This window comes from Pantherophis guttatus, chromosome 2, assembly GCF_059756535.1.
Source record: "Pantherophis guttatus breed Tessera chromosome 2, ASM5975653v1, whole genome shotgun sequence".
Classification (NCBI taxonomy): Eukaryota; Metazoa; Chordata; class Lepidosauria; order Squamata; family Colubridae; genus Pantherophis; species Pantherophis guttatus.
In genome coordinates, this window is record NC_142064.1 from 208,632,671 (window position 1) to 208,657,246 (window position 24,576).

The following is a 24,576-nucleotide window of genomic DNA, read 5'->3' on the forward strand; positions in this document are numbered from 1 at the left end:
TTTTATTATTTTAGTAAAAATAAAATTAAAAAAATAAAATTAAGTAAGACAGACAACTTGGCTAAGAGTATCAAACCTGGGCTACGTAAAAGCGGGACAACTAGGAGATTGCAGCAAAGACAGGATGGAGTATTCAGTATCTTTTTGTTGCCAATATGGTCTGGATTCTGGCAGGCTAGATATAGTAGCCCCAACGCAACATTGTGTGGAAAGTATTTTATTTTAGTAATCAATATTAATCATAAAAGATCCTTTATCCAAATGAAACACCTGGGACAGTAGACTGCATGAAATGAAAAAATGAAGAAGAAAAAAAGACTGTTTAGACAGAGTGATTATGTGGAGAATGGACCAAGGTTAAGGACAAGGCTGGTAACCTAATTTGGCCAAAACAAAGGTGTTTTTCAAATTGTAATAAAAAACAGAGGAAAGAAAGAAACCTTAAAAGAACCATTTTCTTGAAAAGTCAAACTGCCTTTGAACATAGGAAAGTTTCTTCAAGTTTAAATTGAAATAAGATGAAAGATAAAACTCTTTGCAAAGTGATCTCTACTATGTGTCTGAATGGTCATCTATTTGACAACATTACTTCATACTAAAGTGGTTAGTAGAACGCGGGGGCGTGCATAAAGTGCACTAAGATGCCTGTCGTTGTATTTTTATTCTCTTATTCTTGTTCTCGTTTGACAAATTCCAATAAATAAACAAACAAACAAATAACTCAACCTCCGAAGGAAAAATATAAGCCACGTTGGATTTAACACGAAAGCAATGGACTGCACCATTCCGACTACGGGTGATCCTTTTTAATGGGCTGATCCTGAAGCGATGCCCCGCCCGAAGTCATGCGTTATGAATGGAGGGCCATTCGTAAAGGTTGTCAGCCAAGGACAAAAGGTGGGAGAGTGACCCCATCTCTCGCCCCTAGATCAGTGGCAGCCCGCCCGGTGGGTCGTTTTCCTGCTGAAAACCTCAAGGAGGCTGCGGCTGCGTGATGATTTCGCCCCACAAGTCTAAACGGCGCGAAAGGCATCCAAATGCTATCGCGATTTGCGTTCGACTTATTCAAAATTAACAACACTGAGTGCTGTTTGCTTAATGATTTTTTTTTCCCCACACCCGGCCAAATATATTTCAGTAATTTTCAATAATATTTCCTTAAGCCTTTTCCCCCCGCTGGGGATGCAGCTGTGCGGAATTCCCCATTTCTCCAGCGGAGGGCGCCAGAGGTAATCTCTATAAACTCGCGGGAGTCCTTAGCAAGCGGCACCGAAGTCCGCGGATTCCCTTATGGGCCAGCCAAACTTCTGCTCTGGCCTTTCGGGAGTCGTAGTTCTTTGCCTCCCACGCTACGTTACTAGCGTGCCTTAATCCCCGAGACCTCTGTTTCCCGGCAGGTTCCTGAAAGGGAGGCGCGCGGAGCATCATGGGGCTCGTAGTTCACCCCTCCTTTGTCACAAAGCGCCTTAGCTGGGCAAGCCTGGCTCGCCAGGACTTCAGCTCCCAGAGGGAACGGCGGCGCCAGCGGCACCGGCACTCGCTTGGCGGGGGAAGAGAGCGAGTGATCAATCACGGAAAGGAAAATGGTGGTGGAGCGAACGGCGTGGCTCCCCTGTGAGGCAAAGACCGTACCCGTCGATCCACAACGTAGAGGCGCCGCCCGGTCAGAAACCGTCTCCTGATAGACCGCTCGATTCAGCCATGCCCCGATCACGCCGGGGAGAAGGATCCCGCCGAGGCGGGCGAGGTAAGGCGCGGGCGAAAGAGAAACGGCATTGGGTGACCGATGAGCCCTGCCTTCGTGGGGTGGTGGAAGCCCGGCGGGAAGCTCCCTTCCCTCGGAGGAAAGAAAGCGAGCTTTAATCGCTGTGGCCGCCGGCTCGGCTCCACTGTGGCCTCGGAGGACCTGTAGCAGCTGCCAAAGCCACCAGCCAGGCTGGAATTCCGCGTGTCAAAGAGGGACCGGCCAGCCCGCCCGGAAAGCGGATCTTTTCCTCGGCTCCTCCTGACTCTGCCAGGCGCCCGGGTGGAGAAGCGTGGGTGGAAAGTGTTGCGTGGGGTGGGATTTGTGGGGAAGAAGTCTAAACGTGGTGGTAAATTCAGTGGGGTGGGGGGGGCACATTGGAAATGATAGGCGAGGATATTATCGTCTGAAAACGCTCTTCTCCCCAAACTCGAGCAAATAAATGCCTTTTAAATGAAAAGAAGAAAAATCTCACTTTCCTATTTTCTAGTTCTGGATCCTGATTGAATATCTCTTCCCTCCCCCTCCCTCCCCCCCCAAAATAAAAAACAACCTTTGGTCTTCTCTTTTCATGCTTCTTAGGGGAGACGAAATGGTTTCCAGAATATAAGCCCACATAGAGATCCTTGTTTGGGAAAACAAGTTGTGTTTCTACGTGGTTGCATTACACATCAGTTGGGTATGCGTTAAAAGGTGCCTTATGCGGTGGGCTATGCGGGCCACGTGGACTGAGTGAGGATGCCTCCTCTTAACATCTGGAAGCAAGGAAAGAAGGGTGGCGTCTCTCTCTCTCTGCCCATCCTGCTCTGACACAAAACTAGCTGGATAGTGTGAGGGACAGACAGCCTAAAGTCTATTGGTGTTTTAAGCTGTGTGAAATAAAGCAGGTTTGATAGAGTAAGAGAAATATTTTTCACAGGATCTGTGGCCATGGCATAGTTGCCTATGTACCAAATCTTGTGCTTTTCATGTGCCCGTCTAATTTTGCCTTTGTATCAGAAAAACAATGCTGGAACTTGTAGTTACAACTGCTGATGGTATCTCTATAATCTAGTTGAATCTGCTGTGGGCTGCTGGGAACAAATAACTTTTGGTGTTCACTTTTCATCTCACTAATTTCTCATTCTGTTTTGTGCTTTGATTTTTTTTTGTAAGTGAGAAAGTAGCCACATCCACAGTTGTCAAGAAGTAATGCTTGTATTCTTGTTGCATAAAGAGGATTACATTGAGACATGTTGACTTCATAGTTAAACATTTAACACTTAATTCTCTCTGACCTAGATGCCTCGGAGAAAGCAATATTTGTCAGCTCTGTACTATTTCTGCTGTGGTCATCAAATGTTTATTTGGTGACCGTTGTATTATCTCAAGTAGTTTCTGTGCATTACTGTGTACAAAATTGAACAACTCAGGTGATAGTTCACAAGTACTAACAGCTTTTGTGCACAGAAACCCAGAGTGAGAATATGAGTGATGAAACTTTCACCATGGGATGAATAACGAGTTATGTAGTTGGCTTCACACATTGCATTAAACCATAATACTCTTTGGTTTTGATTTAGTGTGACATATGGACACAACCATGGCTTGTTCTAGAAAATATGATTAAAACAAACCATGGTTTACTCTAAAATGAAAGGCCTTTGAATGAAATGGAAAGGAAATACAGATAGTCTTTGACTTACAACCATAATTGAGTCCAAAATTTCTGTTGCTAAGTAAGACAGTTATAAGTGAGTTTTACCCCATTTTTTATACCTTTCTGGTCACACTTGTTCAGTAAATTGCTGCAGTTTTAAAGTTAATTACACAGTTAAGTGAATCTGACTTACCTACTGATTTTGCTTGTCAGATGGTTGCAAAAGGGGATCACATGACCTCAGGACACTGCAACCATCATAAATACATGCCAGTTGCCAAACTTGGAATTTTGAACATGTGACTGTGGGCATGATGCAAGGGTTGTAAATGTGATAAATCACTTTCGGAAAAAGTGCTCTTATAAATTCGAATGGTCACTAAATGAATGGTTGTAAGTTGAGGTATACATGTATCATTATAGAAGACATGATGGTTGCCTTCCTATTATTCAACACTTAGATGTAACCTAATTGACTGCATCTCATTCACCCTTGCTTCTGCTTTTTTATGTAAAGTAATATTACTTGGTTTAGTCCATTGGCTGGATTCATCTAACAAAGTATACCAGATGTGACTAGCTTCTGCTGGAAATTTTTGTACACAGTAAATGCAGCCATTGTGATTGGCTTATTTTTCAGTGTGGTTAATTTGGTAAACTGTGATTCAACTGACTATGGGGTATTCTATTGTGTTGTGCAAACAGAATAAGGATCTTATACTGAATTAAGGAATTATCAAACACATTCGAGTCTAGCATGTGTTGTAATTCAGCAGGTCAGTTTTACCTTGCAGAAGGCCATATTCTTATCTAAGAGGTCTCTCATTGTAGAAAAGTGAAATTTTCCAGACAGTGCAGTTTTTCTGAGGAAATGAAAGCAGTGACACGTATCATGTGTGTCTTTTCATCGCGCTAGTTCAAAAAGAAAAGAAACGCGGCATGCTGATCTACCATAGAAATGTCACAAAATCCTCCTGTAATGCATGAAAGTAAACATGACGTCGTTGGCTAAACTCCATGAATCGAGCTGGTTCCAAGGCCACCCAGCTGCTGGTGCCCCTAACACTTAGCATGAGTTGTCATGGGACTCTCCAGCTAGACAACTGTATACAGTACTGGCTGGTCGGTCTCCTCTCTTTTTAGTATTATTTTGTAATGTCCTCTATTAAAAACACTTTGCTGAGTGGTGCTCATGGATGCCTTCTGCAGTTAGAAGAAGTGCAGAAGACATGCAGTCTTTGGACCCATCAGCCCCAGGAGAAAAAAAACAGGAGCCATCTACAACGTTCATTACAATGATTGTACACCAACAAGCAGTCATAAGACACAATATTTCACAACATATGGAAATATCCATAGTTTTAGTCGGGAAACTGTGACCGTCCTAGACAGGGTGGATTTCATTTAAATCAAGTCAATTTAAATCACAATTTTTAAAGAGCAACTGTCATCTCTGTCCTGCAGTGACTCTTCCTCTGACCCACTGTTGACTCACCAACAGTATTTGACTCACCAATATTGCAGAATAAACAGCCTCATGCTACATAACTAAGCTCCATTGCATGATGAATAAACTAAATTATGAATGTATCTTAAATAGAAAACTATCTTTAGATAGATTTTTACTCCAAAAGCATTTCATTACAATAAATTTGATGAAAATCAAAAATATCCAATTTAAATTTTAAAAAATCTGATTTTTTTTTAATTTTAAAAAAAATCATCAATTTTATTCACCCTGGTCCTAAACCAAGACATGTCCAGAAATGCTAGGAATTTCTAGTATCTTGGCACTCTGACAGATTATGTACACTGAGTGTACATTTTATGTACACTGAGAGCATGTGCACCAAAGACAAATTCCTTGTGTGTCCAGTCATACCTGGGCAATAAACTATTCTATTCTATTCTATTCTATTCTATTCTATTCTATTCTATTCTATTCTATTCGTCATCAATAGACACATAGACACAAATAAAATCTATATACTATGCAAAAGATACAATCAACAACCTAAAAAGGGAACAAGCAATCAGCACCCAGATGAACACAGATTAACTCCAAGATTAACATCAGACCAACGATCAAGTAAACAATACCCCAATCAAGGAATTGCCAGCAAGAAAACAGTAAACAGCCCAACCAAATGATCTCTTAAGAGCACCCCCACCAACACTGACAGGGCAAACCACTAGAAACGTAATGGCGAACCTATGGCACGCGTGCCAGAGGTGGCATGCAGTGCCGTCTCTGTGGACATGCAAGCCGTCAGCCCAGTTCAGGTCCGCTGCGCATGCACGCATGCCTCCCCCCGACCAGCTCTTTGGGTCTCTGCTGCGCATACATGGGGGGGGGCGTGCACATGTAAGGGGCCGTGTGCACAGGGGTGAGGGGTGCATGCGCATGAAGGGGGCAGGGGGCATGCACGGGGGATGCGCATGTATTGCATTGTGAGGGTTTGCATGCATGCCTTGGGCACTCGGTCCGGAAAAGTTACCCATCACTGCACTAGAATATAAAGTGAGAGCAAACTCCACTCCTTACTAGCCCTGATGATGTTATCTAATTTGGATAATGAAGCATCTGCAAAAAAAACCAAGCAAGCTCAGAGAGCACCAAGGACCTCTCATGTCAACCCTGGGCTACAAATATTCTCCTTTATATGTACAACATCTTTTGACAGACTGAGCTTTCAACTGGCTGGTTTATTTATAAAACTAAAAAACACCAGGGACCAAAATAATCACAGTTCTCCATGCTCTGGTACCCGGGTGTCAAACTCATCACAGGACGTTTTGCGATGTTTTTTCCCTTTGCGGAGCTGGGATGGGTGCCTGCGCATGACACTTCCAGTCCACGGGCCGCCAATTTGACACTCCTGCTCTAGTATCAAGGAGTAATAGCTCCTAATTTTCATTGGGTATATGGCTACTTTTGAGGACTTGGTTTAATACACAACAGATAGGCTGCAAACCTATAACAAAGCATATTTAATTAATTGGTTTCTCATGTATTTCTAGGCACAATTCAAAATTATCAATGATTGCGCCAAGGATGCTGCTCCCGTTCAAACCTGTCAATTCCTTAAAATTACCTGGGACCACCCCTCTTTAGATTTGCACACTTGGGAGATTCAGATGCATGGGGACTTCTTCTCTGGTGGAATCCTAACTGGAATATCCTCCTTCAATAGGCATCTAGTATTTTAGGGTTGGTCTTTTAGGATTTTAGCCAGATCATTGTAGAGTCTATTGAATGTTCTTCATAGTTCGTTTTATTTTCTGCTGATGTATTTGAAAATTGCTACTTTTTTAAAAAAAAATTGAGCACATTCCTTTCTGAATTGCCAGAGCCTTTTACACTAGCATTGCCTTAAAAACTCTGTTCTGAATGTTCTCCCACTCTCCCATCTGTTGTGACTTCTTTTCCCCGCAGACTGTCTTAATTTCAGCTTCCCTCCCTCTCTAAGTTCTGTGTCCTCCTATATATATATAATAGACATTTCTGGCTTAATTGCAGCTTATGTGGTAGTCTTTATCTCCCCTGATTTCAGCCTTGAGAATCTTAGCAGAGACCACTAGGCAGTTCCGTAAGAAAAACAAAAGAGCAGTGAAGACCTTGTAATGCCAATGAAATAGTTCTCAATCAGTAGATAAATTTTTCAATTCCCCAAAAGGTTTCCATGAAGCCATGAGGGGAAACTAAATACATGCTAAAACAATGGTCTATGGGTAATCCACCCGGGAATGAAACACTGATACAGGTTCAGTGAAGACCATTCTGATATAACCTGTTTTCCCCCAAAATAAGACCCAACCGGAAAATAAGCCTTAGCATGATTTTTCAGGATGCTTGTAATTTAAGTCCTACCCCAAAAATAAGCCCCAGTTAAGATTGTCAACCAAATGGATACATTGAGTAACCATATTTCCCTGAAAATAAGACCTAACCAGAAAATAAACCTTAATGCGTCTTTTGTAGCAAAAATTAAGACCCGGTTTTATTTTTGGGAAAACATGGGTACATTGGACAGCCACTGACTCCCGCCCCCAGTGGAACTAAACCTGACTTTCCAATAACTGCAAAAATCAAGATGCTGGTTTCTTTTGGCATGTGTTAAGCAGGCTGTTTGCAAGTGCTCACATTAAATACAACATCAATTGCACAAGTGCATCTGGCTAGTCCTGCAGTTAGTTCGTTGTTCTTGCTCTTTGTCTGGGTTAGAAATGCCAGGTCACCTCTTGGTGATTGACAGGCCCTGCTGCGTGGTAACTCCAGTCTCCCTTTATCCCAGGTTGGCACCAAACAGCCCTATTTGCTTTGGGGCCCACCTGTGTGCTCAGTCACATCTGGCTTCTGCCACTGGTCAGCTTTCTGCTGTGTCAGCTGGAAAGCTAGTAACCCTTTAGTGACACTCTCTTGACGTTAACTGCCAAATTCTATTTAGGGAGATTTATTTTATTTATTTATTTATTGGTTCGATTTATATGCCTCCCTTTTCCAGAGACTTAGGGCGGCTTACAATGCGTAGAGTTGTAGATGAGTAAAGTTTCGTGTCCCGGCTACATTGTTGCTAGGAATAGGAGTTAAATTACATTTCCTGTTCCCAGTCTTCTAGTCTCATGCTTTTGGGGCTTCTCCGCTACTTGATCACACTGAAAAATGGAACTTACGTTGTCTTATCCTGAACTTGTTTGTAGCAGTGGTGAAATCCAATTTTTTTTTACTACTGGTTCTATGGGCGTGGCTTGGTGGGCATGGTTTGGCTTGGTGGGTGTGGCAGGGGAAGGATACTGCAAAATCTCCATTCCCACCCCACTCCAGGGGAAAGATACTGCAAAATCCCCATTCCCTCCTCACTCCTGGGAGAAGGATATTGCAAAATCTCCATTCCCACCCCACTCTGGGGCCAGCCAGAGGTGATATTTGCCAGTTCTCCGAACTGCTCAAAATTTCCACTACCGGTTCTCCAGAACCTGTCAGAACCTGCTGGATTTCACTCCTGGTTTGTAGGCTGTGTCATCTTTTCTGTCTAGTAGAATAACCTCTGCCCCCAAAAAGTATAAAAAAGAAACTCCACATTTAAATATTTTAATCAAAAGCTACATAAACAGGCCTACCTGTGTAACAAATATCTTCAGTTTTGGGAGCATTTGATCATTGGTCTTCCTTTCTGTGCTTGCTTATGAAGCAGACCGTTGAACCTAAGTATGCTTGTTCTTCACAGTTCATATCCTTTTGTTATTATGATAGAATGATAATATCTTAATTATTACAGGCTAATCACCAGTGTGTTGGGCCTTGTGTAGCTTGATTTATCACGGTCTAACAAGGAAGACTAGCTGGCTCAGCAGAAGAGTTGGCTGCCTTCCCAGCTGCCTCCAGCCTTACTTCTCCATCAGGCTATCTAAGGTGAAGCACTCTTTCAAATGCAGTAACCAAGCAGACTGGAGATGCTTCAGAGAACGTTTTTTGGAATACGGATGCTGTAGTGGTGACAGAGACAGACAACTAATATTAAAATACCTTTGCTGCTTTTTAAAAAAAAACAAAACATGATGCATCATGAGATTAACTGGTTTAAAATTAGGTCACACCTTCCTGATGCTGCACCTGGCTCAAGTACCCTTCAAGTGCCATGTGTATGCTTCACCTTAATAGCCTGTAATAAGTCTTCACGTGCGAAATGGCAGCCTATGAGCAGGTGCTGTCCTTACTTCTGATATCCACTGTTGAGATCTTATACTTTGCTTTCCAAGAGGCCAGCGGAGGTGACACATTTTCTCAGGCAGCTAAGTACGTTGAAGCCATTTTAGTCTACATTTCTGCCAGCTTCTCTTTCAGAAGGAATTGATAGACGCGACTGCAGCAGGCAGGCATGGCTTTTTGACCTGGGTGCCCAAATGATGGAAATTCTACAGAATGGATGGTTTCGTAGAAGCTGCGTAGTGATTATTCCAGACCCAGAAGGATGATTTTCTGTAGCTGGGCTCTGAAGTCTGAAAGCATTAAGAGCTTCCTTCTCTTTTAAGTCTACTTTTTGCTTATTGGGACTATCTTTTGAAGGCTGATGTTTTATTCCTGCATTGTTTTTGTTTTTAGTACTTCTCCACCTGAGAAGACACTTTACCACATAACTCAGATTCGGAACAAGATTATTTGTCATAAGTTTACCCCATGAGGGCTTTTATATGGGTATTGAGCAAAGCCCTGGTCCTTTAAAGTCAGAGAAAGGTGATTGGGTTCCTCCTTGTTTTTTTCCTTGTTTTTTTTTTGCGGTTAATACCAATTATCTCTTGGTCCAGGCCTTCAGTATTTACCAGTAGAGTGTGTCAAAGCTGATAGGGCTAAGTTTATTCAAAGGCCACTAGCAGGCTTATTGCTGTCTGCTTGTAACAGAGCTATTTGGGAATGTGAAGAGATGGGATGGCTTTTCTTCTGGCTTTAGGTGAGTAGGGAAAAAAATTTATCTGCCACCTTTAAAACCTTCTCTGGTTGAAGTTTTTTTTTTATACACCAGAATGACTGTAAATTAATTGATCATTAACTGTTCTGTCTTGTGTTAACTTTTGGGACAGATAATTTTATAAGTTTATTATAGATTGGAAGGGGAAATTTATTTATTTTATTTTATTTGTTTAAATTTCTATACCGCCCTTCTCCAAATAGGACTCAGGGCGGTGCACAGCCTAAGTAAAAACAAAGCATACAAAATTTAAAAAACAGTATTAAAATAATTAAATATTCTGGCCGTAAATTAAAACAACAATGGGATATTATTGAAAGAGATATATTATTTGGGGAAATGTACTTTTAAAAAGAGGAAAGGGACCATAGGTTCTGCCTCCTGACCTAGATCTGAAGTACATGTGGTTCCAGAACTAGCCTTGGTGGCCCATATTCTGACTTTTATGTTGCATATTGTTTAATTTTGCTTGTGATATCATTGTCAGTAAGTTTCGTAGTTTATTCTTTTATGTGTGTGAAATGGGTAGTTGTTTGAATCGCCCTTAAGCTTGGAGTTGATAACTTTTCTATGTTGTATTTTTGTATATTCTAAGATAGAGTAATTGCCATTTCTTGATTTAGTTCTAAAGCATAATATAAATATTAATGTTATTGATGAAAAGAAGAAATGCATTAGTGGTAAGAGTAAAAAGGAAATTAAATCCTGATATACCTCGCAGGTCATATACCTCAACCTTCACCAGTTTCCCTTACAATATGATGGACACATTGAGGAATGCTAATTTATTAAGCAGTCTTAATAAACTGAGGGTATGTGAATCCAAACAGCTATGTTATCTCTGAATTAAGCTATTCCATCTCAAAAATTCCAAAGGAGTTTTTCAGGTACAAATATATGTTGCAATAGTTATCTTTTAGTCATCTTTTAGAAAGTTAGTGAGTTCTATGAAATGAAGTGAAAATAATATTACTACTCTTGATTTTTTAGATTTCTGATCACGGATGGTAACATTTGTAGTGGTCTTGTGACCAGATTGTCGTGATTATACGTACATCATGGCAAATTATTTCTTGGCAAATTGTCTTTCCCTGGAATAAAGATAATGCACTTCACATTCTTCAGATACAACATTTGCTAGACAAGTTCTGAATTCATTTTAGGTGATCAATTGTGATCTTCTTTATGTCTTCCTTTAGGTTCTCGTAGCAACCCCAAGATGGAGACTCCAGCAAGTGATGATGAAGCAGCTAGTGAAGTGCTCAGTCATTACAGCAGTGCCAGTGAAAGTACCAGTATAGCTGAGGAAGTGACTGGTGAGTGGCGGCAAAAGGTGGTTTCAAAAATCTGGTTGTTCTATATACTGAAAAAGCCATAGACCAGACTTTTCTAATCTGGTATATAGATATGTACAGTATTAGCTTGCAAGTGCTGAATTCTCAATGAAATTCCATAATGAAAAAACACTGGTTATATAAATGCCTATTTAATCTTCAAACCCAACACAATGTATTTTTGTTATTGGCAACTTTTGCTTATTTTTAATAAATTGAGTGTATTTTAGGGGTGGAAAAGAAGGTGTGTCTTATGGTCCAGAGCGCCTTATAGTGCGAAAAATATGGTAAATTTCGGAATTAAAAATCAGGGCTCTAAAAATGCCTTACATGGGATTTATTGCACAAGCTGATGGCCTGAATGACTTTCAGCTGAATGATTTAAAAAATTGTAAGCATTTTTATGCTATTATTACAATCTTACCTGTTACTAATTTCATCTGAACTAATTCTTTTAAAATAAGAGCACAGCTAGAACAATGTGTTCTAGAACAATGTGTTCTAGAACAAGAACTGCCAAAACCCTATCGAACAAGTGTGTGGAACAAAAAGCTTGTTGAACTGCTAGCATAAAGAATCCTTTTTGCAGTTCTGCCAGTACCATTCAGACCTGATTTCTAACCCCATGTCCTCTTTATTCTAAGGTTGTAGGAATTCCAGGTTCTGAGTCTGGCTGGTCTAATACAGCTTTGATCTTTTTTCTTTTCTTCTGCTGCTTTTCTCAGGAGGGGAAGCAGTAGATGAGCAAGCACAGCAAGAGGAGATGGAAGATAAATTGAAAGAATGCATTGACAATGTGATGGACAAAAGGTGAGATACATATCTTGGGTGCCCAGAGCCAAAACGAGTATTTAATTTTGAAACCAAAAATTTATAAACTTTGACCAAAATATCCAAACTATTGTATTTTGAAATGAATCCTTTGATGTAAGTAGACATGTACATTGTCTTTGGTAAACAGTGACATGTATTATTTTCCAATAGCCTTTTCATCATTTTAGTTGATGTAGCTGAACCACTATAGCCGGTTTAATGATGGCTCCACCTTCTGCCCCATCTTGGAGAGTGAGGCAGACTGAGCAGCTGGTGGACTAATAAGGTGACGACACATCAGTTCTTCTTCCACAGCCTCCTGCACCTTCTGCCTAAAGTTCATAATTTATGGAAAATAAAATTGGACAGAACAACATCTGTCACAAATTTAATCAGAAACAAATGGGCAACACTACCCATGGTTTGCTTGTATATTTGGAAATTTTGTGGCATGGATTTTGATTTTGTTTAGCACAAGCACTTATTTGGGGCAGGGTCTAAATTAAGAAGAATTATCTTGATTGTGTGGAACTCTGTTTCTTGAAAGTCAGAAGTAGCATCAGACAACATGCTAAGAACAATTCTCCTTGCAACAAGGTGGAGGCATAGAAGAAAGAATAATGGGAACTCTTCTTAAACACAAAACTGAATATATTTTTCAGCCCAATCACCTACTCATGGGAGATATTAAGTTCTGTGCATTTTTTTTTACCTTTAGGAAATTCTATTGTCATTTCCTGTTTTGAGCAGTTTTTTAATTGTTTCACCTCTGGCAAATATCTGAAATTAAGGCTTGTACCAATAGAAGAGAATATATGTAACTCAGGGTTCAATTGTGGAGTCCTTGATGCTCTCAGAGCTTGGTTGTTTGCTTGCAGATCTTTTATTATCTAATTAGGTGACATCATCAGTGCTGGTAATTGTGGAGTTTGTTCCCTGTTTCTATACAGTAGTTTGCTCAGTTCTTTTCACATGGACGTACTTTGACATGGACATGGACATGGTCATGGACAACTCATGGACAGTCAACTATAGCTTCAGCTGGGAGCTTCATCCTAGACCAAACCAAATCACAAATGACTAGGAAATTCCTTGAAGCTTGGCATTCAGACTAATCAGCCATCAGTAGATAAATAGAGCTAAACCACATTTACACACCCTTCAAATGAGACAATTAAAAAAAACATCTGAGAAGGAAACAAAAATAACCAGAACATATCCTCTCTAGCAACAAACATCCAGATAAGCAAGGATTGATTCTAGGCAACCAAGCATAACACAGTACTTTAATTGAGGAAATACCTACTGTAGGGAAAAATCATATCCTCACACTGGGAGGAAAACTGCAAAGAATGCAAATGACCAAAGTGAAACATCTTCAAAGAAAAACCAGAAAGTCCAGTTGCCTCTTGAAAAAGCATCCTTGGGACAACCATGACCTGGATGACTGAGAATTTCCATAGACATAAACAGGAAGCAAACCCCATACTCACTAGCACTGATAGTTACTTAGTCAAGTAATGAAACATCTGCAAGCAAACAGCCAAGCTCAGAGAGCACCAAAGATTCCACATTAAAACTTGGATTCTTCTTGGAGTGTTAGCCAGCTATGTCCTTTCTGATCTTCCCGTTGGTTTTCAGTTCTTCTGGCCCTTCCCAGCCAAGAGCTAGTCCTCACCTATCCATTCACAGAGGATGAGCAGTATTCATTCAGGAGGTGCTGCTCTCCTACCTTCCTTGTGGTTTTTTTATTATTGATTGATTGATTGATTGATTAAATACACAGGATGGAGGGAAAGGGGTGGAATTAAGTATGAAGCTTCACTCAAGCTTACTTGCACCTCCCACTTGTGTGTAATTCATTTTGCTTACATAAGACCCTGCGCTTGGAGATCCGAGTTTCCTTTTACCACATAGGAAACTTGAAGCTTTGCCAAAATCATTACCGCACCAGCCAGGCTTGGCTCGATGCAGATCCATTGAAAAGATTTGGCCAAAGTTCACTGAACGCTTGGCACAGCGATCTGCACTGCACGAATTACTGCTGCCCTTATGGCCAAGCTTCTCAGTTGTACAGAGTGAACTCTGGACAATAACTTCCCACTTCTTCTCCTTCTCATCCTTTTAACAACAACAAAAAATCAACATAATCCTCTATATGCTGATAACTTTCAGTGATTCTTCTTTATTCCACCTTGGAGCCTGAAATAGTGAATGCTGAAGAAAATGGTTATATCTTCACACTTTGGCTCCTGGGGTTTGCCAGCTGTGCTTCTGGATTGCATTTTGCTCCCAGAAGTAAATATCAGTCTACAAAGTTTCTGGAATAATAGAGTAAAGAATTACAGGTAGTTCTGGAGTTACAAATGGGGCTGGGATTGCCTTTGCTAAGTGATGTGGCTATTCTAGCATGACGTCACATGATCATATTGCATTATAACAGCAATCCCTGTTGCTGTCATAATCCCAAGACATGCATATTGTAAACGGATATCCCAGGTAAGAAGCAGTGGTTGGGGATAGCGGAAGGCCGGGTTAAGGCCAATGCAGGTCACACATGTGTTGGGGAAGGGCTTGAGAGGCTTAGTGCAGGCTAGGGTTTTGGCATGTGATTGGCAGGGAGCAGTTAGGCAAATGTGTCTGAGCGTATCCAGAAGTTGGCAATTTTTGCCCAGTGGTGCTTTTTGAGCTATCTCAGGTTAAATAGCTCATTATATTTGAGTACGATGCATCATTAGCATTCATGATGATTGAGGGGGGAGGATTTTACAGGGATGGTTTGGTGTCATATCTCATTTTCTTTCTCTCTTTCTCACCCTCCACCCCACCATCTTTTTGCTATTCTAGTGCCAAGACCCGGCAGGTTGCCCTCGAGAGCCTGCGGCTAGCATTCTCCTCCAAGACGCTCTTTGACTTCCTGTTGGAACGCAGGCTAACTGTCACAGATTCCTTAGAGAAGTGCCTGAAGAAAGGTGAACTTCCCAAGATCTCAGCGTTTGGGACTTGAATCACTGAAGTCAAAATACTTCAGAAGTTTTTAGTTTAAAGGCAGAATTAAGCATCTGCTTCACTTTCTCCCATTGTAAATCATTTGGGCTTGAAATAGTGTTAATTGTTGCTTTGCTAGTTCTTCAGTGTGTCACTTTTTAACTTGACCCTTCCTGTAATTGGACACTTGGAACTAGTAAAATACTTAGCGTATCAAATGTGATCTCACCAATCATTGCAAAGATCTTGTAAGATAAGTTGGTTTCTGAAGCTGTTGGGATGGAAGATGAGGCTGACTTGTACACCAATGAAATATTCAGCAAGAGCTCCTGTCTTTGCATGTTGTCTTAACTTCATTCTCTTAAGTGCCTCTGCTTACTCTGTGAAACTGGGAGGTGGTATCCTTTTGGGAAGGCTCAAGTTAGTTTTATAATACCGTGTTTCTCCGAAAATAGACCCTGTCTTATATTTTTTGAACCCCCAAATAAGAGCTTGGCCTTATTTTTGGGGAGGTCTTATTATTTTGGGGCACGTGGAGCAAGACGGGGCTCCTCTTGCCATCTTACCTGATTTCCAGCACTGGCTCCCTAACCCTAACCAGAGGAAATGGCAGCGACCAGCTGCGCATGCGTTTAAATATTTTCAGGGAGGGCTTATTTTGGGGGGGGGCTTATTTTAGCACATGCGCTCAAAGGCCTGATTGGGCTTATTATCAGGGATGTCTTATTTTTGGGGAAACAGGGTAGCCATGAATGCAGACAGATATAACTGCCATTATCAAACTGAAAATAGAAGCCAATAATAACATGGCATTTCTCCAAAGTAATGGCAACTTTTGCTTTTAATTGCTTAAAATTTTTGTAAGAGGGGAAACAAAAGGTGTCTTACGACAATCATAAATTGGTTTTCTTCCACCTGTGCTGAATTAGTGTAGAGGTGTATAGGAGGATCTCCTGTGTTTGATGGCCAAGGAATTAAACACATGTCCCATATTAATGTTTGGATTCATTTACATCAGACATGCATGTATCTGTGGCCTTGGTTTAGCTTTTGTTGTTCTCTTTATGTCCTGCAAGTCACTCACAGTCTTAAAATCAAAAAAAGGTTTGGTTGTGCCTAAACTGAAAGGAGACCATACTGTGTGTCCCGTGTCCCCCACTGTATCCAATGTCCTTTTGCTTCCAGTGTCTGATGTTTGTTGTCTGCTTTTTCGTTTCCTGGTGTGGAGCCCCTTAATAGTTCTGTATCTGTTCTCCCTGCCAGGTAAAGGGGAGGAGCAGGCCCTTGCTGCTACCGTTCTTACACTACTGTGCCTTCAGATGGGCTCTGGGCCAGAAGGGGAAGAGATCTTTCGCAGCCTGAAGCCGCTCCTCATCACCATCCTGACTGACTCCTCGGCCAGCCCTGTTGCTCGGCAGAGTGTGAGTATTGTCTCTTTCTCTGGTTTGTAGCAAAGGGTGAGGCATCAGAAGGCCTGTGGGAGGGAGATGCATCTGAATGATTTCACCTTTTCTTCCTTCCTTCCTTCCTTCTCTTATTTTGTCTCCCCACTGACAGTGTGCAACTGCTCTCGGGATGTGCTGCTATATTGCTGCTGCGGATATGGAGGTATGCCAGTGTTTCTCAGCGTTTGGGCTCACTGGTTGGAATTAGCAGAGGGCTAGCCTGATAGCTCTCTTGTGCTGCCACTGGGAAAGACTGCTTTAACTGGGAAGCTATACCACTGATGATATTACCTAGTCTGGCCACGGAATGTCTGCAAGCAAACAACCAAGCTCGGAGAGCACCACAAAGCTATAAATGGCAGGCTTTCCCTTGCGGCTGCCTCCATGTCTCTCCTTATCAGTTGCATTATGTGAACCTGATGTTGTTCTTCATCCGGGGTGTCCTAAGAGAAACAGAATTTGGAATGTTCTGTCTCTTTTCATTAACAGCAGAACTCTAAGGTGGTTCTCGAGAGGGATATGTTCAATTTTCTATTAATTCCTGCCAAACTTCTGGAATAGAGTGGGAAATGGGATTCTGTCAGTGCAGTAAGCATCATTTTTATGAAGAGTGTTAGTCTGAATTCTTAGAATAATGTCTATATTTTTTAAATTTATTAAATGTTTATGCTGTCCATCTCCCTAAAAGGTGACTTATTATGCTATATTAGGGAGTCTATTTGTTGGTTCCTTTTTTATCCTGCCTTTATGGTGACTTAGTTTCTGTATTCATTTTATCCTCAGAGCAACTCTTTAGAATAGATTAGATCAAGAAACAGTGACTGCTCCCAATTACCTGATGAAATTCACAGGACAATGTGAATCAGCTCTTCCTTGAAGTAGACAATCATGTGAATCATGTTGTCTACTTATCCATCATTTACCAGGAGCTTTCAAGATGTATGAGACCACTGTTTTCACCTCTTTAACCCCAGTGCTATCTGGGAAAATGAAAGTTGAGATCCACCACATCTGATAGACACTAGATTGAGGAAGTATATGTGTCCATTATACCACATGGGTTATTTGGAAAGCATAGTGGTTGGGATTTAAAATGAGCTTGTTGAATCCCTGTCCCTAAATTTTGCCAAGTACAGATTAGCTGTTGGACTAGTCAATAGTTGTCAGGAACTGGAAGCCATCACACCCTGACCCCTAATACGGTAACTAGAGCTTGTTTAGCTTATTGCGTTTTTATTTGTGAGAACTGACTGGTTGTTCTCCTTTTTTCAGGACCTGGTATCCTGTCTGGTCTGCCTGGAAGGTATCTTTGGCACTTCATGCAGCAAGGATGCCAGCTTGGCACCCTCCCATCACAGTCCTCTGCTCCAGATCTTGCATTGCAATGCGCTTCAGTCTTGGTCGCTGCTCCTCACCATCTGTCCAAGCACCCAGATTAAGAAGATCCTGGATGAGTGAGTTTATTGATCTTATCAGGCAGTATTTCTTCTAAGGTGTAGGAAAACCTTCTTCATTGTAATTGGCGTATAGAAACCAGGATTTAGTGCTTCACTGTAGAGAATGCACAGTTAGCTTTGCCTAGATCTTTTAGATGCAGAGAACAGGATGATTGTTGCAAAAAAGATATAGCAGCAACCTCGCTGTAAAAATGGTTGATTGATTATGATGATTCTTCCCTTCATTGTTTCATTTGTCATCTTTAACTATTTTCTTCCACAGACATTTACCTAAACTGCCTCTGATGCTCTCCAGTGATAATGTCAACCTGCGGATTGTGGCAGGTGAAACAATTGCACTTCTATTTGAACTGGCCCGGGACATAGAGGTATGAAATTACTATTCCGACTCTTTCAAGTATATATGCACACATGCACAAAAACATATAATTCTGTATTGAGCATTTTCCAGTTAATATGCCTTATAGGTCCATTGTGTTGAGGCTAATGAAGTATTAAGTATTAGTGGATAGTGAGCAATTATGGGACTCATTACCTTCTCAGGCACATCTAGTTGCTCATTCTGGACTTCCCAGTAGCATGTCCTAACTAAGGACACCAACACTCATGCACTAGGCAGGCAGGTGTGGTGCATGCAACTATGTGCAAGATTTTGGAGTCACTAGGGGCCAAGCACATGCAGGGGAGTGAGCTTTAGAAGAAAACTAGCAAGAGGAAGGCGAGAGAGTGTCAAAAAGAAAGCTTGAGTGCAGGCAGTTTGAAGGATGTATTTGTGGGTGAGGCTTGAGGGGATGTTTATTGCTGGACCCACACCAGGAGAGTGTTGATAAGAGTAGCAGTGGCAGAAAAACAATGAAGAGCCACGGTGGAAGCAGATGAGCCATGAAAACAGGAGTGGAATTAGGAAGGAGAAGCAAAAAGCATGTGTGTGCTCAATAGGCTCGCCAGGGTCAGAGGAGGAGCTGCAAAGCTAAGTCAAACCACTCGTAATCCCATAACGCCTTGAGAGAAAAGCCACAGGCTTAGTCAGGAGCATGCCAAAGTTGAGAATGGAGGAGATGGGAATGAGAAAGCGTGAAATCAGAGCATGATACACTATATGTCAAAGTTGCTTCCAGTAACAAAAGGAAGTTTCTATGCGGTTTAAATCCTCATCCCATTATGATGCACAGCATAAAGTTTTTCCTACTCAGCTATTGCTGACAATAAGGCACTTGGCTTGCTTGAAGAATCGACAGGTTACCACTTATTCACAAGATGCTTTGGGTCTGCAGAGCAGAGGGTCCGCAAAAGAAGGGAATCCATTGCACTCAACTTGTCTGCAAGGTTTAGATGTTGGTAGAGGAAGGGCTGGCCACTGATGAATTTGCAGGCCCAGTACCCAGCAGGGTCTAATCTACCTACACTTGAAGCCTGGCCCTTAGACCATGACACCCAGGATGACAGCAGAAGTATTATGGTCCTTGGAGCTCATTGTAGTGGTTTGGATGAATGAATGTAGATAACTCATAACTTTGGACTTAATATCATTGAGCTCTAACTTAGTTAAGCAGAATGATCTCCAGCCAAAGCTGGAGCCTAAATTGAATAAAAAAGCACCCTTACTCCATATTTGTGAGTCTGTATTCTCATTAACAGCCTGTGGTAAATCAATAGATACCATTTCCTTTTTAATTAACTAAATGTGAGCTTGATCAGTTTGTTTGCACAGGAGATCCTAAGAACCAGAACCGACGCTGGTAACTCTTTAATTTTACCTGATCTTAGAGTGAGGCCCCATCCCCTCCTGCATTGCTGAAATCCTATGAACAAGCTAAACATTATGAGATTTCAGTTATCTCACTTCAAGAGGTGTGAGATGTTATGCAAGATTAATAATCTCTCCGTATTTTGAACATATTTAAGTACATATATTAAAACCTATTTTAATGGAGATATAGGTGATATTTTGGAAAAGTCATAACCAACCCAGCATCCACTGTAGGCCTCTCATTTTTATAGGGAAGAGTAAAATAATAACATTTGAAAGAGATTGGCTTATTCCTTTCTTCGCAAGCAAGATGGGTTGCCTTTGCTTAGACTGTGTCCTCTACAGTTAAGCTTAAGGTTTAACATCTGTCTTCATGTTGGCCCCAGGAGGACTTCTTTTATGAGGACACTGACCTGCTGTGCACCAAACTAAAAGCCTTGGCCACTGACAGCAACAAGTATCGAGCCAAAACAGATCGACGCAAGCAACGCTCCATCTTCCGTGATATCCTGCATTATATTGAGGTGCCTCTTCCTGTCAGAGCTTAATGGACACTACAAAAGCTGTGCTAACTGGAATTGTGGGAGGTTGGATGGGAAACGTGGCTCAGAAGGCATTCTACCCCCCACTTCTGTTAGCAGGGTTTATGGCTGTTGGTTTTTCAAAAGACCCTCAGGCACTTTTATTTCAGATCCTTACACTCTCATAATCCCAAATGTCAGAAGCATTCGAATAAAATGAATGCTTGGGAATCTTGGCTAGAGAATCATCTGTCAGGAATGAAGCCTCCATTTGCAGTGAGGAGGGGACCTAATGACTTGAATGTTCTTCCAGCTGTAATCCAGATGGTGACTGTTCACTTTTGAGGAACAGATACTCTGTGCATATTTGGGAGAAATTTCCTCCTTTTTCATGTTACCTAAATGTTCCAAGGCTGAAGTTTAGGTATAGAAAATAGATTCCAGTGTTTACCTTAAAATCCTATTTGTTCTAGAAAGGAGGGACATCTGTTAGAGATTTCCTCCCTTCCCATCCAGAGCTGAGGAAAGGTGATTGTGCTTTGTACAGCTCCTTGCAATAAAAGAAGCAAAACACAGTCACAAAACAGCTTTATCATAATACCCATCCCAAGTAGGTAGATGGCGGTACAATACTATCCTGTTTTTAGGGTATTATCATAAAGCTGTTTTGTGACTGTTCAGAGCCCTCTTTGGCAGTTCCTTGATAAACTCTTGCACAGCTTAAAAAAATCCTATATGTTTGTCCCTGCATTCAGCATCCAGGAAGCCTCAGGGCTTTCCAAGCATTTAAGGAAGTAAAGGAGCCCAAGGGTCACCCTTCAATAGTGAGGTGGGTGGGGTTAACGAAAGCTCTTCTTTTGAAATCCCGAAAAATATATTCTCCTTCTCCAGAATGGGGAGTGCCATGAGGAGACCATCAAGTTTGGACTGGAGTGCATGTATGTGGACAGCTGGGCAAGGAGAAGAACATACAATGCTTTCAAAGAGGCTCTTGGTTCTGGTGTCAGACACCACCTGCAGGTAAGCAGATGTTGAATGTGTGTGGGTTTACTGAGAGATAGTAGCTTGGGACAGCTTTGGGTAATTATGGGAAGCCAATCAAGATGGCAAGCATTGATCTATACAATCATCAGGAACTAATCTTGACTCAGTGGTGTTTAAATATTGCTGCTCAGTTTAAATGTGGATAGTAAAACAGGCATAAGATTTCAGCGGTGGACCACCACAGTATGATGCAAAACTGATCTTCAGCTCTAGGGATCTGCTTATGTCAACAATCTCTCCCAATATATCAGCTAATGGCCTTCCTTTCTCTTTGCACTTCTCACCCCAGAACAATGAGTTGTTACGGGACACATTTGAACTGGGGCCGCCACTAGTCCTGGATGCAGCCACCGTTAAAGCGAATAAGATCTCACGCTTTGAGAAGGTAGGTCATCAATCCTGCTGATATTTCTAGCGGTTTCTCCTTTAGTTTATTTAGGCTCTCTGTGGTTTTCTCTGATATCAGGGAACTAAGAAGACCGCCTCAAAGGGAAAGATGCTAGTGTAAAATAAAAGACTTCTCATTTTAAGCAATGCGCCAGCTATATTTAAAAACCAGGTATTGGGGGCAAACATTGCTTCTGAATGTTCCAGAAGCTTCTATTCCTCTGGAATCACTTCATCCCAGGATTTGGATCACTCGGTCCTCTTGCCCTTTCGTTAGATTTGGCAAGTCTGACTGTTTCCTTGGTCTTTAGGGCAGAGTTTGTCTTTAGGGGACATGGTAGTACTTTGATTGGGGTCCTCAGCTGCCAACTAATTTTGAGTGTCTTGACATGGCTTTTTTATGATTGTTTTTAATTTTTTGTAAGCCCCCACCACCACCCTTAGGATTTATGTAACCTTACTAGTTGAAGAAATTAATGAAAATTTTTGATCTAAACATCTTTGTGCTGTTCTAGCAAGGCTTCTCTGTCCTTACTGTTACAGAATTTCCTGTTCTTTCTTTGGTTCAGAATTATGTTAATAATGGGGAATGTCCTACAAGATGTAAAGGGGTTCAGTGTCACTATAACAACAGAAATTACTTTGGGTGTGGTAGACTTAGACCATGATTTGTGACCTCTGAGTGTTCTTAATTAGCACTTTTTTGAGCTAATTGTGACATATGTCTCTTCTCCTTCTGGCTGCCCCAGCACCTGTATAATTCAGCTGCCTTCAAAGCCCGAACGAAAGCAAGGAGCCGTGTTCGAGATAAGCGAGCTGACGTCCTCTGAGGACTTGTTCCCTTCTCCTCTTCCTGCCTTCCATAGAAGCCAATGAACTACGACAGACCTGGACCACTGTGAACCTTGCAAGTGTGGAGAGATCTTGAGGCAGAAGCCCCCACATGGCCTCAACCCATTGAAAAATTGGGCTTGGGCCCTGTCCCCCTCAACACCCCCACCTTTCTTTGGGGGCTTTTATATATGTACAGAATAATATTTAAATGTCTTGGATGTTTGAATTATGGTGGGATGACAATGGGCAGGCGCCATTTTTATTTTTTTAACCAAAAATTTAAGCGAGGTTAGGTGGTGGGGAGATTTTTCTCTCACCCCTGCTGCTTTTTTTAAGCCAGTAATTTTTTAACCCCTTTCCCCCTATCTCCATTACTGAATGTATTAATCAAAGACTGAAACTTCTCCCTTTGCCTCCTGCAGTTGTGAATTTTCCCAGTGAGGACTTGGTGCAGAAGGTAGTTTTAGGATAAGGTTATCAACAGCAGCATCCAAAATGGAGGCTGCGAAAGGACTGGTTTGAGGTTGGGTGCCTTGGGATTTTCCCCTCTGGTGTTTTTGCTGTGAGAAGGATAAAATGTACTTTACAGATCAGTGTAGATGATTAAGTTAGGCTTGATAGCACATGAAGAAATTATACCTCTTCTCTATTGACACAGTTGGTTAACATTGTTGGCCAAATTCTTCTATCCTATTTATCACCACTTGTCGTTTTCTTCCTGCTCTTTGGGAGTCAGCTTTGCTCCTCACTTTCTTATTTATTTTTAATGGGAAACTACTCTATTTTGAAGACAAAAGGAGAAGCCAAACAAAGCTGGGCCTCAGGCTGAAAAAAGTTGTTTCCTTGTGTTTGGGGTTTTTGGTAGGCCTGAGCATTCCTCTTTTGTCCAGACAGGAAGAATCGATCCTATTGTGAGGAAGTTCTCTGGTTTATGGTCTGGTTTAAAAAAAAGCAGCAGGCCTTTGACACCACAATTGATTTAGTTTTGTTTTTATTATTCATTTTGGAGTGGGAGAGAAAAAAATCCATAATGCCATGGCAGTGGTGCTTCACTTTGTAACTACTTCATTTTTGGCTAACTTTTCACTTTGATTTTTGCCAGCAGGCATTTGCAGATGTAACAACAATGTTCAAATATTAATCTAGGCAACCTTTCTGAGTCAGGGGCACATTTGTAATTTTGAAGTGTCTGAAGTACATACTGAGAAAAATGGTGACACTAGGACATTAGTCTGTTTACAAAATGGCTGCGTTGGTTAACATGATCAGTCACCTAAATTTATATGCCCAAAAGTGAATCTTATGTTCTCCCCCAACATGTTCTCTGACACCCCAGTGGGTCATTGTGCAGTTCAAAAGTTGTCATAAATAAATACGGTGCTAGAACTTTCTATTTAATTTTTAAAATATGCTTTTAAATCACATAAAATGGATCAGGAAATTGTATGGCTGCTGAGGGGGATGTCTGAGGCATACTTATACTCCCATGCATCCAGTTCTTTATCCCAGATAATTTCCAGTTCGGTACCCTATCCCGGTCAAAATCATTGTGTCTAAGGCAAAGTTGACTTAGTAGAGATGCACTAAGACATATCTTTTTTTAAAAGCACTGAGATTTCACAGAGCATACACATATATATATGGTGTGCTAAACCGCCATGCTCCTCAGAAAACGTCATTGAAAGGAACACAAACATAGCACTTATGTAAGTGATATGCAAAGGAAGTTAATAAGACTCTTTTTTCGGAAAATCTATTTGGATTTTTGTCTAATATACTGCCTCCCTTGCCTGTTTTTCCCAGAAGAGAAATCTGTGTTGTTGATCTGCTGGACTTCAGACTATGAGCAGCAATTAGCTATAGGAATAAATTGTTGTTGTTGTTTTTTTCAGGAGGATGACTATCAGAAAAATGCCTGTATATTCTCAATGTCTCCTTGATAAATACCAACTTTTATTTATTTTTTTATTTTATTTATCCCTCTTTTATTACTTTATAAGTAACTCAAGGCAGCAAACATACCTAATACTCCTGATTTCCCCCACAAAAATGACCTGTGAGGTGAGTTGGACTGAGAGAGAGAAAGAGAGATTGATTTTGAAGTAAAAATAACAATTTAGTCCTAGATAGGTTCAAAAGAAAAAAAAAACTCA

General features: G+C 41.2%; 2 protein-coding genes across 2 annotated transcripts in view; one reads left to right on the forward strand and one right to left on the reverse strand.

The window, feature by feature from the left end:
• Nucleotides 1–1,762, reverse strand: part of MST1 (macrophage stimulating 1) — a 32,261-nt gene extending 30,499 nt beyond the window's left edge. The window contains exon 1 of the mRNA XM_087887687.1: nt 1,633–1,762. The gene's annotated coding sequence lies outside the window, so the exon portion shown is untranslated. The remainder of the gene's footprint in view (nt 1–1,632) is intronic.
• IFRD2 (interferon related developmental regulator 2) lies at nt 1,241–23,814 on the forward strand. Its single transcript, XM_034440658.3, has 12 exons — nt 1,241–1,747; nt 11,050–11,166; nt 11,910–11,994; nt 14,845–14,969; nt 16,249–16,406; nt 16,543–16,593; nt 17,703–17,884; nt 18,150–18,255; nt 20,024–20,161; nt 21,050–21,178; nt 21,492–21,587; nt 22,339–23,814. The coding sequence occupies exons 1-12, from the start codon at nt 1,702–1,704 to the stop codon at nt 22,417–22,419; spliced, it is 1,314 nt and encodes a 437-aa protein (XP_034296549.1). The 5' UTR covers nt 1,241–1,701; the 3' UTR covers nt 22,420–23,814.
• The last annotated feature ends 762 nt before the right edge of the window (nt 23,815–24,576 follow it).